The sequence below is a fragment of the Hippocampus bargibanti genome, linkage group LG01, assembly GCF_051943395.1.
Source record: "Hippocampus bargibanti isolate YZ-2025 linkage group LG01, ASM5194339v1, whole genome shotgun sequence".
NCBI lineage: Eukaryota > Metazoa > Chordata > Actinopteri > Syngnathiformes > Syngnathidae > Hippocampus > Hippocampus bargibanti.
This window is the reverse complement of record NC_142734.1, coordinates 12,972,583-12,988,031: the sequence shown is the minus strand read 5'-3', so window position 1 is coordinate 12,988,031 and position 15,449 is coordinate 12,972,583. Positions and strand designations below refer to the sequence as shown.

At 41.1% G+C, this 15,449-nt stretch overlaps 1 protein-coding gene and 1 non-coding gene across 7 annotated transcripts in view; both read right to left on the bottom strand.

The window, feature by feature from the left end:
• The window catches only part of LOC148903155 (voltage-gated inwardly rectifying potassium channel KCNH7-like), a 28,292-nt gene extending 22,840 nt beyond the window's left edge, over positions 1 to 5,452 (bottom strand). For all 6 annotated transcript variants that reach the window (XR_016115059.1, XM_088997216.1, XM_088997207.1 and 3 more), the window contains exons 1-2: positions 5,135 to 5,452; positions 3,854 to 4,084 (exon numbers count right to left, since the gene is read on the bottom strand). Coding sequence is in view for 5 of the 6 variants with exons in the window: in XM_088997216.1 (XP_088853342.1) it covers positions 3,854 to 4,084; positions 5,135 to 5,210 (307 nt within the window). In the remaining variant the exon portion in view is untranslated. The remainder of the gene's footprint in view (positions 1 to 3,853; positions 4,085 to 5,134) is intronic.
• A 7,189-nt stretch (positions 5,453 to 12,641) lies between these two features.
• trnaf-gaa (transfer RNA phenylalanine (anticodon GAA)) lies at positions 12,642 to 12,714 on the bottom strand. The gene has a single exon. It is a non-coding gene; the product is annotated as a tRNA-Phe (tRNA).
• Between the last annotated feature and the right edge of the window lie 2,735 nt (positions 12,715 to 15,449).

The window sequence follows — 15,449 nt, the reverse complement described above, 5'->3', positions numbered from 1 at the left end:
CCCGGTGGTTGGTGCCAAACTGCTTTGATGGCATTAAAGACAATAGCAGCATAGTTTGTTTTGAAGATGGATCAAGATGTACATTAACAGAAATACTGTATACAAAGTACAGTCCGTCATTAGAGGCTGAAAAGTGTAAGGATGCAAGGATGCAATAATACTGCAAACAGAAATCTCCAAATTAAGCAAGGGGAGATCGGCTGTGATTGAATACACAATGGCAATACACAGATACGCAAAATGAGTGCTTCCTGATTGTAATACACACAGAAATCCAGCTCGTGATGAAGTTACTCCAAATATGCCCCTGCAATTAAATGGTTGCGGTTTGTAAACATCCCTCCAATCGACCCAGCATTTAATACTGCATTCAAACAACAAATATATTAATGTTTGAATGTTACTAGTTAAGACTTGCTTAAAGGGATAATTTTATGCAGCAAGACAAAAGATTTGGAATGTCACATCCTCACGAAGGATAGCGGCTGTAATACATGGCACATGATAAATTATTGAGGTAATAAGGACTCTTGAGTATGTCATCAAGTTTCACTTTCATTTGATTTCATTTCCACTATCAATGCAGGGTGGTGTGTGTTTGCAAGCAGGTTAAAGCACAAGGCTCACAGACCCATACCAATGTCCTGTGAAACATCATGACTCTATTTTGCAAATCTTAAATATCTTTTTAGGTAACAGGGGCATCCTTATTCAGTGGTGCATGCTTACTTGTCGCAGATTTGACATGATATGCGTAAATCCAGTGGCGGGCTGTGCAACACCACTGCGTAAATCATAAACTACCATGGTCAAGAATTAAGAGCGTTCTTCTCCTCATTCGGCATTTTGGACTCTGATTAATGCAAGGAGATTCCATTCGCCAATTTGCTTTACAAACATCAAACCAGAATTGTTTGGGTGATATTAGTTTCGTCAGACTATCTGTGTTGTGACTGAGATGGACAAAGCCTGACGTTTCATGACCACTGCATGCAGTGCTGTTTTTTTCAATGTTGATCGGTCGTTGACGTAACTGTCGTGTACTGCCATCATCTCAGGCAGTTATCAACATGAAAGGCAGGTCACTCTGTATACATGTGTTTGGTTCACGTCGCATTGCAACTGCATGTGTAAAGCGATAATACACTAAAGAGCTAATCCGTCCTGATACCGGATTTATATGTGGCACATGCTTGACATTCCTCAGATATACAGAAGCTATGAAGTGTTCTAGTACGTACAAGACAGCCAACACTTACAACCATGAGACAAGTATTTGGCCCTTGAAATACTTCTCATAGCCTCTGACACAAAAAGTGTCCAGCTATAGGAATAATCTGACATATGATTCAATATCTCTTCTACTGAGGAAACAAAAAAAGCATGATGATGGTAAAATTTTCTGCTGTATAAGGCACACCGAAAGCCTTAATTTTCTACAAAAAATGACCCTGCGCCTTATACACAGATGCGCCTTATATGTGAAGTAATATTGAGCCACAACAGGTCTGGACAGTACTGTCATGCAGCCACCTGTAGAAGAAGCTGTGCGTAACCCCAGTCTCTACTGTAGCGCCTTATAATGTGGTGTGCCTTATATTTGGAAACGTTTATCTATTTATATATTATATTTGGAAAACTTTTTTCATTCATTGAAAGTGCGCCTCATAGTCTGGTGCACCGTATTTTGTAAGCAAGCTTGAAAATACACAATTCATTGGGGATGCACCTTATACTTGTTCTGGGCGTAATCTACAAAGCTGATGCTAATTCATTGAAGGACCGATATCTTGTATGTTTCTTGGTGTAACAGGCTGCATTTTTTCTCCTGTGCTTTTGTATTGGCTGTTATGAAAGAAGCAGAGAAAATGATGCTCAAGATTAAAGGATTTCTGATTCTGATTCTGAAGATGTGGGTGTAAAATGGAATAATTATAAGAGATTCGCTAGGCTATCTAGCATCACACACCTACAATGACAACCCTACTTCAAGTATCCGCAACCAAAGAAGGACTTTGAATCGCTCAACATAACATGAAAGTATAGTGGCAGGAAAAGCCACAAACTGAGCCAAGTGAATTTCAAAGCTTAATTAGTCGAAGATGTCAAACAGTTTAGGTACAGTAAAGTCTCGTTATATCGATATTCAAGGGAGTCCGAAAAAATTTCGATATAACCGGGACTATCGATATATCCGACCCTGTTTGCATGTAATTTTCTCCGTGCGTGCATAGAAATAGTATCGATATAACCGGGACTATCGATATATCCGATATCGATATAACGAGACTTTACTGTATTTGCATATTCATTTTTCATTGAAGATATTTCAGCACATGAAACATTAAGGTCATCAAAAACCTTTTGTAACCCAACAAAAAGTCCAACTCTACACCATCACTTTAACAATAGTATTTTGTACCAAGTTTGAGTAGGCAAGTAAACAAAAGTCAGAAGTTGACTTAATTTGCGGCATTTTTTCCCAAAATAACTCGCAACTTGACAGACTTTCCTCCATAGGGATCACCGACACGCCCCTACGCTGGTTCCACTATCATCTCTCTGGCCGCTCTCAGTTCATCCAAATTAACTCCTTCACTTCACAGTGCTCTCCTGTATCTTCTGGTGTGCCCCAAGGCTCTGTCCTGGGACCGCTCCTCTTTATCACCTACCCTCTTCCCCTTGGCAATATTCTCCACAAATTTGGTATCCAATTTCACTGCTATCCGGATGACACCCAGCACTATCTCTCCAGCAAACCCGACACATCTCTTCCACCTTCTTCCCTTTCACTCCGCCTCTCTGAAATTAAATCCTGGGTTACCCATAACTTCGTCAAACTTAACAGTGAAAAAACTGTAATTCTCTTCGTTGGTACCAAATCCCCCTTGAGCAAAGCTAACAGTTTCTCTCTCACTCTTGACAATTCGACCGTTTCTCTCTCCCATCAAGTAAAAAGCCTAGGTGTCATTCTTGACAGCACACTATCGTTCCACTCCCATAAATAACTTATCCCGGTCTGCGTATTTCCACCTACGCAATATCAATCGTCTTCGCCCGTCTCTCACTCCTCACACCACTGCTATCCTCGTTCATAGTCTTGTCACCTCCCGGATTGACTATTGTAATTCACTTCTCTCTGGTGTCCCTCAGAAACTTCTCCACAAACTTTAACTCGTCCAGAATTCTTCAGCCCGGATCATCACCAGAACCTCATCCTTTCACCACATCACCCCCGTCCTCCAAGAGCTCCATTGGCTCCCAGTCAAATATAGAATCAACTTTAAAGCTATCCATAACCTTGCCCTCCCATACCTATCTAACCTCCTTCAAATTTCTATTCCCTGTCGTTCCCTCAGATCCTCTACCTCCCTCCGCCTCTGTGTGCCCCTCCTTGCCCGTCTCAGCACGATGGGTGACAGAGCCTTCAGCTGCTCTGCCCCCAAACTTTGGAACTAACTTCCTCCTCAACATTCGTAATATCGATTCTCTTCCCACCTTCAAGTCCCATTTCAAAACCCACCTGTTTAAAATTTTCTGTGTAGCTCTCTCTGTTGTTTGTATTTATAATTGTATTTTATTTATTGCATTCTATTTGTGATTGTATTTTATTTATTATAGTACCTATGCTTGTCTGTGACTAAAAAGTGTCCTTGAGAGCTTTCAAAGGTTTCTTCTTCTTCTTGTGAACCTTGTACATTTTTGATTTCCTGTCACTTCTGCAATCAAATACATTTCTCATAAGGGAGATAAATGAATTGAGATTGGGTACATAAGAAGAACACGTAGACAAATAAAATGAAGCGCCACATAATATTTTAACCTTAACATAAAGTCAGTCAAGGTCACTCACCATCTTTTCGTTGGTACATAATTTCCACCTTACGTTCCTCTGAGCCCAGGAGCGCCTGTGCTACTTGGGTGATAGCATAGCGGCTTGTGGACTGACCGTGCAGAAAGTCACACATGCATGACTTCTGCATGACATCTGGTCTGGAGAAACCGGTCATCTCGCAGAATCCGTCGTTGCAGTAGATGATGGCGCAATTTTGCACGCAAGCGTTGGCGATAATAAATTTCTTATCTGTCAACAAAATGTGAGGGAAATTGTTAGTTGGGTGTGTTGTCAAAACAAATGCGTTGTCCAACTATGAACATGGATGGATTGGATGGATGAATTTGCCTTTATTAGTCTCACAGTGGAGAAATTTACATTTCACAGCAGCAAAGTGACGAATGGAATGAAAGTAGAAAAACAAAATACATGAGCTGCTGGAAAGGCAGCCACTCTCGCAGCGTCGTCTTGAAGTCAAAAGAACAAAAAAAACTCAATAACAAATAATATGACAACACAAAGACAATATGACATACCAAAGACACAGAGAGTCATTCATTCTTAAAGACACAGAGAGTCATTCATTCTTAAGCACTTTCTGTACATTCTTTGTTACATGAAGCAGAGCCCAATGCCTTCAAGTTTTTGGATTGAAAATCAATGTTGGCATTGCAGAAAATGATAGGTGTTCTGACACCGAAAAACAAGGACATGTCATTGTAAAATAGAATCCAAATAAGATTATATTATTACAGTACTTCACTTGTTTTGAAGACTTGGAAACTGAAACTTGCATCACACAGCAAACTAGGTGCTTCGTGAGGTGCACTTGGGTTCATCTCCCATATCAGGTGGCAAAATTGGACAAGCTGAATTTATTCAGAGGGAATTTCCTTCACTTTCCTTGGTCAGGTGGCTTCAGGGAGTAAACACTGCCGTTTGTCGCTCTGAATTTTTTTATTAAAAGAATGAGTACGTATTTTCCAATAAGCAGCAGCAAATCACAGCAGATGGAAGCTGTCTTAATAAATGAATGGGGGGAAAAAACAATACTTGCCAGGCTTACTAAGAAGGAATGACTCTTCATACAGGTAGAATTTAAATTAATTTATAAATGTATATTTAAAAAAAAATGAGAAAAAAAAATCTTGCACGTGTACCAATGACAGGAGGTCCTTGTCCTTGGACGACAATAAAATCGAATATCAATGAGACTCATGCTTTGTTATTGTGAAATTAAATTTAGGGACGCAGCATGCAACACAGCACAAGTCACATAGGTACAGGTACTATACTCACTCTGTCCTTCGAATTTACGAATGATTACTCCGAGAAATGTATTATGTGGCGCCACGTGACCCCTCCGGATCGGCATGATTCCCTCTCCGCCTGAACCTCCTCAAAAACACACAAAAAACCGTATCTTTTATCGCCAGTCAGTCATGGTGGTCAGAAAATCCACCCTATCCCCCATGAGGCACGTCCGACTGGCTTGGCTGTTGCCGTACATGAGGCTGCCAAGCATGAGCAAAACGAATCGCTTCTCATTTCCCAGCCGTTGTTTTGCGACGACGTGTCAGCGTACAAGCAGGCACAGAAGCGCAGTGCATTGTTGGTGTAAACGTGTGACAAGGAATAGGGGATGCGTGCGGGGTGGGGGGGGGGGGTCAGTAGGGTGGGTGCTTCACGTGATTCAAAAGTGCTGAATTACGAAGGATGGTCGAATATTCTGTCACGGTTTTTTTTACTGGAGATGTGTGCATCCCCCTCCATATTTTTAATAATATTTTATAGTCGTTTTAAGCCTTTTATGTGAATCTACCTGTCATTTTTCTCCAACAAGCCAAGAATTGTCTCCATACAGTAATTTTTCAAAATGCATCAAAAGCATGCTTGACACATGCAAATGGTGATTAAGTTTTAATCAATATTTCAGAGCGAAGTAAATATTATGAAGCATGAGACTGAATCACTACACATCTTTTTATTGTTCTACACTACACTGCGGGTACATTGGTACTACCTTCACTTCACTTCAAAGCACCCCCTGCCCTACACCCCGCATCCAAGGAAAACATGTTTTCTCGGATTTTTAGGCAGTTTTCACGTGACTGCAGAATTCTTAGACCTCTTGATCAAATGTAAACTGAAAAATGAAAAAAAAAATCATTCTGTTTTCAGTAAAGAAACGTCTGATTCTTCTTCATATCCTCCACAACCCTTGCTTTTTGGAATAAAATGCACACATGTACCAATTTTGCATACACACTCATAATACACCCAGGAACTAACCTAAATCAAACTTCAATGAAGTCTTATTGCATGCCAATCAACCATGAGATTATTTGGAGTTCGGGGTGCCTCAGGGTAAATTTGGCTACTCATGTCAAGTCAGATTAATTTTCAAATATGCTCTATGGCAGGGGTGAGCAAACTTTTTGACTCGCGGGCCGCATTGGGTTCTAAAATTTGACAGAGGGGCCGGGCCAGGAGCATTTGGAGGGAGTGTTTGGGCCGGAAATACTCCGAACAAGTTATGTCCATAATTTATAAAATCACTTCAAATGACTTCGACTGAGCGTAAAATTCCACAGCATATAGCTATAGTTTACGGTTTAAGACTTGCGCTGAATATTCATGAAGTCTTATTTTCGAGTTGATGACGATCCCCATGTGACGTCACGTTTGGACCGCCCCTGACCGAGAAAGCAACATACAATGCATTTTGGGTACTTTGTTTGGTCTGAAAACTTTGTGTTGATCCGTGTTGATGGTGAAATTAGAAGGAAAACACATAAATAACGCCATGGTGAATCGTTGTGTGTTGCACCAAGACAACTATTTGATATTCGCTGACACAAATTCCCAGCTGACAAATCAGCTCATTTCCAACGGAGCTTGGGCGCAATCTTCTGCTTTTTCTGGGTGCTACATTTCTGTCCTTGACGGCTCGAATTGATATGGGAGGACTCCTAGAATCAATTGCAAACATTTATGCTTTCCTCTTCAGAAGAACAAGAAAACATCTTCTCCGAATCTGAAGCCATTGTTTTGATTCTCGGGCAAGGCAAGACGTCTTGGCGTGACGTCACGAACAAGGGGGTGGGACCTTCTGAAACTGGCCATTTCCGGATTCATTTTGAAGTCATTTTTATTGCTGTTTTTCATTTAACTAAAAATATCAGCCTGCCTGTTTTGGGTATTTTAGATGCTATAAAACGTTTTTCTGATGTCAGTGGGAAACACAAAAAAAATGGTGCCGGTTGTCCTTTAAATGTAGTGTGTACAAACCTCATAGCACAGTAAGACCCCAATTTATTAACTGTCTTTCAAATGTGAAAGATATCCCTGATCAGGTAAATTTGTCTCAAGGAATATGGCGTTTCCATACTATTTCGCAGATACTTGGAGGAGGAAATGGAAATAGATTAAAATAACATATGCACTGTGATTTATCAAGATTGCGTCTGTTTTTAATAGGTTTTCATTGGAGGGGCAAAGTTAAAGAAATCAACATTTATTGAAAAATGGAATCACTTTCAACATTCAAAATATATTATTACACAACGAAATATTCAAGCTCAATAATACCTACTTGTGTTAAATTCCGCCAAATCATAGATGGTTTGTCCTGACCGCGCGCTCAACAAACTCCTCACTGACGCTCTCGCCTTCACGCGCTAACAAAACACGTGTACCGTCGCCGAGCACACAAACATAGACTACCTGCAGTTGAAATTTGCATACTCGGCTCGGCAGCCAATCAGAAGCCTGCTTCTTTGTTCCGGACTTTCGCAAGCGTTACAAAGTCGTGCAATTGCATGTCATTTTCCAAAATAGATGCACAGAACCTAAGACTAGAAGAACGATTCAAAAGAAGCTAACAACATATGTGAGGCTACAAAACGTAAATTTACATTAAACCGTGACTGTAAAGTGTACGTGAGACTTATGAAAGGGGCTTAGCTGAAACTGAACTGCATAAAAAAGACAGACATTGTCACAATTTGCAAAATAGTGGTGATGGTGGACCCCAAAAAAGCAGGCAGGAGGGATTTGTATTTGTATTTGACAAATTGTATTAAATAAAGTCAGCAGGGACAAAATCTCAAACAACAAAGTCATCAGAATAGAAAGGTCCAAAATAGCAAACAAAACCATGACTAAAACATGACGAGACGAAACAAACCTGACACGGTGAAACAAACACCGAATGGTCGTGCCGGGAGTCCTTTTAACTGCCACTGATATATCAACACCTGTGCAGCTGCAGGCGGGGCCCTACAGTACCACTCGCAAACCAAAACGTGACAGACATGTAAGTATAAAAATATCAGAATCAGAATGAGAATCATCTTTATTGCCAAGTATGTAGAACACACAGGGAATTTGTTTCCGGTAGAACACGCTGCACTAGTATCGTCGTCAAAAAAAACTGCTAAGTGGCGCTATACAGTTCCATTTTGGGTACTGTTGAAAGAGTTCAAAGAGTTCAAAGAGTTAATGGCTTGGGGGAAGAAGCTGTTTAAATGTCTGCTGAAAATATAAACAAATACAACAATAAATGGCAATCATCCGACAACCTTGGAGTAATCATGGTCATGCTGCCATAGATCGAAAGTGGGGCATCGCTAATGTCACAAAGCCCCCCTTTATTTTTTCTCGATCTTTTTCACTACCCCACCCAAGTGTTTGCTCATTTGGGTTTAAATTGGTCTTATATACAGTACATATGTATGGTACAATGAGTGCGGTTCTTGACATGAGCAGTGTGTAAAGGTGTGTTGTGCATTGGCGCAATAAAATAAAATTGACTTGGCTGAACTCGCTTTCATGTTACAATCATTCATGCAGAAAAGATTGAGTTAGCTTGGCAGAAAGTCAAGAAAAGACAACATGCAGGGGCCGCTCAATCTCAACTTTCCTCGTATATTTTGCCGCTATCTTTTGAGAGTTACACAGTTCGGTTTAGCACTCAAGAAAGCTTGGCATTAAGTACCTGCTTTGTCTTGCCTGTCACACTGACAACTCAAACGCCTGGCAAGTACAGCCCACAGATCCTTGTTCATGACCTGCCGCGTACTTTTCAAGCACTTTTTGAATTAGATTAGATTAGTTATGGAGTGTGTTCCCACTTTTTCCTTTCATCAAATAACACGTCCCTTGGTTTGGATATGGACTTGGAAAACTTAACTCAACTGTATTTATAGAACAGCCAACACTCCATACCATGTGCTGTAAATGGAGCAACTCTCATATACACAACAATGAAGCAATAAATCAGTGACAAAGATGATAGAAAGCACCAAGCTGTAAAACTAAGATCAAGTCTGAATCTTGCTGAGTCAATTGCCAAAGAATAGAAATTAGTTTTGAGGCGGGTTTTAAAGCTGAGCAGTAAGAGCGCTTGCTGAAAGTTTAGTGGGGGGGTCATTTCAGCAACGGAAAATGCACAATACCATCAGAGCCTCCGCTTAGTTGTTGGTACTTCTAATAGTCAGAATCAGAATCATCTTTATTGCCAAGTATGTAGAACGCACAAGGAATGTGTTTCTGGTAGAACACGCTGCACTAGTATCATCATCAACAAATTGCTAAGTGGCACTATACAGTTCCATTTGGGCTACTGTTGAAAGAGTTCAAAGAGTTAATGGCTTGGGGGAAGAAGCTGTTTAAATGTCTGCTGGATTTGGTGCGCATGGATCGGTAGCGCCTGCCTGAGGGGAGTAGCTGGAAAAGGTGGTGGGCAGGGTGCGGAGGGTCCAGTAGGATTTTCCACACCCTAGTTTGGATTCTTGCATTGTGCGTTGAAGTCGGATTTTGTCCATTTTTGTGGCGGCCCCGAACCAAACGGTGATGGAAGAACACAGGATGGATTCGATGACAGCCGTCTAGAAATGTTGCAGCACCTCCTGTGGCAGGCCATGCTTCTTTAGCAGCCTCAGGAAGTACATTCTCTGTTGGGCCTTTCTCAAGACAGAGTTGGTGTTGACCTCCCACTTCATGTCCTGGGAGACTGTGATTCCCAGGAACTTCAAGGTCTCAACGGTTGACCCGAGGCAGCTGGATAGTGTGAGGCGTAGCTGTGGTGATGGATATTTTCTGAAGTCCACGATCATCTCTACTGTCTTGAGCGTGTTCCGCTCTAAGTTGTGACGGCTGCACCAGAGCTCCAGCTGCTCCACTTGTTGTCGGGACGCAGACTCGCCACCGTCTTTGATGAGACCGATGACCGTGGTGTCGTCTGCGAACTTTATGAATTTGACAGCTGGGTGCGTTGAGGTGCAGTCGTACGTGTAGAGAGAAGAGCAATGGAGAGAGGACGCATCCCTGCGGGGCTCCAGTGCTCGTGGTTCGTGTTGAGGATGATATATTTCCCATTCTGACCTGTTGTGTCCGTCCTGTCAGGAAGCTGAGGGTCCACTGGCAGATCGTAGGGGACACACCAAGCTGGAGAAGTTTGGGGATGATGAGTTATGGGATGGTATTGAACGCAGAGCTGTAGTCCACAAACAGGATCCTTGCGTAGGTTCCTGTGTTGTCAAGGTGGTCGAGGATGTGGTGCAGTCCGATGTTGACTGCATCCACCACAGACCTGTTTGCCCAGTAGGCAAACTGAAAAGGATCTAGCAGAGGTCCGGTGATGTTCTTTACGTGGTTCAGCACGAGGCGTTCAAAGGACTTCATGACCACAGACGTCAGAGCGACAGGTCTATAGTCGTTCAATCCCGAGGGTGCTGGTTTCTTTGGAACTGGGACGATAGTAGACTGTTTGAAGCAGGATGGGACTTCACACTGCTCCAGGGATCTGTTGAAGATTCGTGTGAAGACCAGAGCCAGCTGGCCAGCGCAGACTTTCAGGCAGGAGGGGGACACTCTGTCAGGTCTCGCAGCTTTCTTGATCTTCTGCTACTTGCAGAGCCATCTCACGTCCAGTTCGTGGATCTGTAGGGCAGAGGGCGGAGATACGGTAGTTTCTGGTAATGGTGGAGGGACGAGGGAAATGGGAGTGTCCTTTTCAAATCGGCAAAAGAATGTATTTAGCTCATCAGCCAGACCATTGTTGTACACTGCTTGGGGGGAAGGTAAACGATAATTTGTTATTGCTTTCAGGCCATTCCACACCGATGCAGAATCGTTAGCGGAGAACTGTTTGTTAAGCCTCTCCGCATAACTTCTCTTTGCGATGTTAATTTCCTTTGTCAGTCTGTTTCGGGCGAGTTTGTAAACTGCTCGATCGCCGCTTCTAAATGCGGACTCTTTCTCTTTCCTAAGCTGCCTGAGTTTGAACCATGGTACACACATGTCCTCAAAGAAACTAATGTATGATGTTAGAGTTTCTGTGTATTCATCCAACGTGCACGTTGAAGTGTCAAAGACGCTCCAATCAGTGCAGTCTAAGCATTCTTGTAGAGCTAACTTTGCTTCATTAGTCCATTTCTTAACAGTCTTGACTACCAGTTTTACACATCTGAGTTTCTGTCTGTGTGTGGGAATTAAGTGGATTAAATAGAGGTCAGAAAGACCCAATGCTGCATGCGCAACAGATCGGTATGCCCCTTTAAGTGCTGTGTAACAGTCATCTTGAATGTTTTCTTCTCTGGTGAAACAGTCAATATGCTGCTTATATTTGGGAAGTAAACGGTTTAGACGTGTTTGATTAAAATCGCCCAAAATGATCAGGGGTGACTCTGGATATTTTAGTTAGAGTATGTTTACATGGTCTGCTAGCGTTTGTATACACACGTTAGCATTAGCTTGTGGCGCGTTGTACACGGCGATGAGAATAAAGAAGGGCTTGCAGTTGAGAGACAGCGATTCCAAGCCAGGGCTGCAGTGTGCGTCGAGCATTGTGACATCGGTGCACCATTCTTCGTTGATGTAGAACAGGGGTCGGGAACCTATGGCTCGCGAGCCATATATGGCTTTTGATGATTGCATATGGCTCGCCGATAAAACTCATCCAATCAACATGGCGCTTTCGGCCATTCTAGGTCAGTGTCCTCCAATCAAAATTGTGCTTTCCGCCAACTGCAGCCCCAAAAAACGAAAATATGTATTATAATATGTAATATTTATCGGCGCGCCATATGCAATCATCAAAAGAGCCATATATGGCTCGCGAGCCATAGGTTCCCGACCCCTGATCTACGCGAAAGATACCTTGTGAAATTAGAGCCACATACAGCATTTTTCCAGTGTATAAGGTGCACTCAATAGCCTTGATTTTCTTAAACAGATGACCCTTATATGCAGGTATATGCAGCCTTATTTGTGAAGTCATATTGTGTCCAGGTCTCGCCAGTACGTTCAGCAGTCACCGACTCCCCTGTGGAAGAAGTCGTGCATAACCCCAGCCTCTACAGTAGAGCCTTATAATGTGGTGAGCCTTACATTTGGAAAACTTTTATCTATTTATATATTCTATTTGGAAAACCTTTTTTATTTATTGGAGTTGCGCCTCATAGTCCGGTGCACCTTATATATGGAAAAAGTTTGAAAATACACCATTCATTGAGGGTGCACCTTATACACCGGAAAATACGGTAACACATTTTCTCCAATTGTTTTGGGAAACTTTTATGGTCGAATGAGAGAATTTCAAATTCATTACTTCCAATATGTGGTCCATCTTGTTGTTTTCTACATATTAGTGATATTTAATGAATAAAGGTCAGTTTGTTGCGTTTTTGATTTTTAGGTCCATTTAGCTGATCAAACCTCTCAAGATGGAGGACACTGATTTGCTGTGGCGACCCTTTGAAGGGAAAAGCCGAAAGGAAAAGAAGAAGAACCATTTTCAAAATGCCGAAACCCGGGATCGAACCAGGGACCTTTAGATCTTCAGTCTAACGCTGTCCCTACTGAGCTATTTCGGCGTGTTTGTACCTGACGACATCAATCCTACAGAACCGCGCGCCTTCGAAAAAAGACTCGCCACAGTGTCTATCGATGTGATCCTTTTGTTTCATTTCCATGCAAGTTCCACAGGCTTAAAGAATGTGGTAGAAACCGTTGCCATGGAAACTCCTGTACACTGACCACGAAGACTCAAGACAAAAATGAACTCATTCTTTTTTACACCAACTCGTATGTCTAATGGCGCTCAGAATTGATTTGGGTCTTTCAGCTTTAGGGCAAAAGATTTCATCTCTTGTCACATACTTGTCGAGATTCCACGCAGGCATAGAGAAAATAGGAGAAATTGTACAACGGCAACCTCTGAAGTTTTTTTCTCTTCAGGATATGATACAAACAAATTGTCAGTGCCTGAGGAAATGCTAAGTCTGGACTATTACACGCTGAAACCCTTTCCAATAGCTTCAGAGGATAATCAATTTAGTGGCTGTCTTACAAGGTTAATTAGTCCACTAATCCATAAATTGTATGACTTGTAGCTAATGACACCAGAGAAAGATTTCCAAATAAGAAATGTGCAAACAGCTGATTCATTTTTAGCTTCCGTCATTAGATGTTCTTTAGGATCATGTTGCAATCCAGCAAAGTTACTGTATCGCCTAAAGCACAATGACTTCCTTTCCACTTGTAATCCAACATTTTAATTCATTGGTGCATGTGAGTGCCCTCATTTTTATTTCGAACAACTATTCCACCGCAACTCTGTTACATTTCTTAAATGTTTTTACATTGACACGTTTACCCAAAATATCTTGGTTATTCGCGACAAAAGCAACAACAATAATAAATTACAATTTAGTTGATGTTGATCCCTGAAAGCTAGCAAAGAATAATTATATTATATTGCTGTGATTAGGTTATCAGTGGGAAGAAGTGATAAAATGAAAATGGAAGTAATTAGCCTGACCTTTTCGGCGCACTGAGAGCGTATCCCTCTCTCAGCACCTTCCAGTTTCCCATCTTCCGGTTTGAGATCACACTGGGGTCACCTGTTACTCATATTAACGAGTGACTACACGTATTTTACATCATGCAGAGCTCCAACTAGAGCACAGGAAAAATGCATACCATAAAACAATCCATTTTGAGCACAGTGTGCTTTGAAAGGCGCAGATAAATGAAAGTTAGTAATTATTATTATTATTATTATTATTATTATTATTATTATTATTATTATTATTATTTATTATTATTATTATTATACAAATACTAAATATGCCCTCTAAGTACAGTCATCAGCAAGAATACGGAAAGTCAGACACATTGAGACTTAATTCATTTTCAAGGTGATGAATAACCTCTACCAGTGTATACCAATTTATATGTACAGTATTGGATATGATGCATTTTTTAGAACAAATCCCATGTAAAAATCTACGCTGCTCTCTGCTGGCGATATTTTAAACCCAAGCATGCGACACTATTGCTGTTGAAGAGAAATTACTTGTTTCCAGCATTACCGCGCAAAATAAACGGTTTCAAGATTCGTTTATTCGTCTTTTTAATAACGCATCAAAACCAAAATGTGTTCATGTGGCAAACCCATGAACAACCCTGGCTAAATAGCTAATTCCCGGCCCCCAAAGATGTCTTGATGTATCATTTCTTATCTATTTTTAACGCCATGACCTGTGGGGATTCGAAACAGGAAGCCCACAAAATGTGATCTGTACTGTAAAGTGTCTTTGAGAGTTTTGAAAGGTGATAGTAAATGAAATGTTTTAATATTATCATTATCATCAATTTTTATCATGGCTTGTACTGGGAAAGGAGCAATTACCAACATGCTGTTCCCACTTTCACCAAAGGAGAGCAGTAGTTTTGCATAAATGGCCAAATCCCAAACAGTTGTTTTTCTTTGCAGATTCAACAGCTCGTGGTTAGTAAACACCAAGTTACGAGTTAAAGGACAACCGACGTCACTTTTTTTGTTTCCTAACTGACATCAGAAAAACGTTTTATAGCATCTAAAATACCAAAAACAGGCAGTATGATACATTTAGTCAAATGTAAAACACCAATAAAAATGACTTAAAGTGTCTAAAAAGTACAGTGAGACCTCAATTTACAAACGTTTTGTCTTACAAACGTCAAATTTATGAAAATTAAACCTTACAATAAGCACTATTTTTATAATACACACAAGCACTATTTTCATAATACACACCCACCACGGCTGGCGGAGTGATCTTCGGCTGAAGCACACGACCGAACAGCACCAGAAGTTACCTACAGTCCTTATGGAAGGTGACTCTCCTTCCATAAGCCATCAACGACCATCAAAAAGGTAAATAAAACTTTATTTTACAGCACAGTTTATTTCTTTAATTACAGCCCTCATGTAATGCGTCTTTGACCTTTGACCTTCGACCTCCAACGCCATTCCATCAAGCCATAAATGACCATCACAAATGTAAATAAAGTGACTTTATGATACAATGCAGTGTATTTCTTTCATTACAATACAATAGCACATTTATTATGCACAGAATAAGGTATGTTGTGTGTAGTTTTTTAGGCTTATTTAGTTTAATACCCGGGAACTGATTATTCCCATTTTAATGGTTTCCTATGGGAATTGTTTTTTTGAGATACACACTTTTCGCCTTACACACTCTGTCTGGGAACCAATTAAGTTCGTAAGTTGAGGTCTCACTGTACTTCAATTTGAAACCGGAAGTGTCCAGTTTCATAA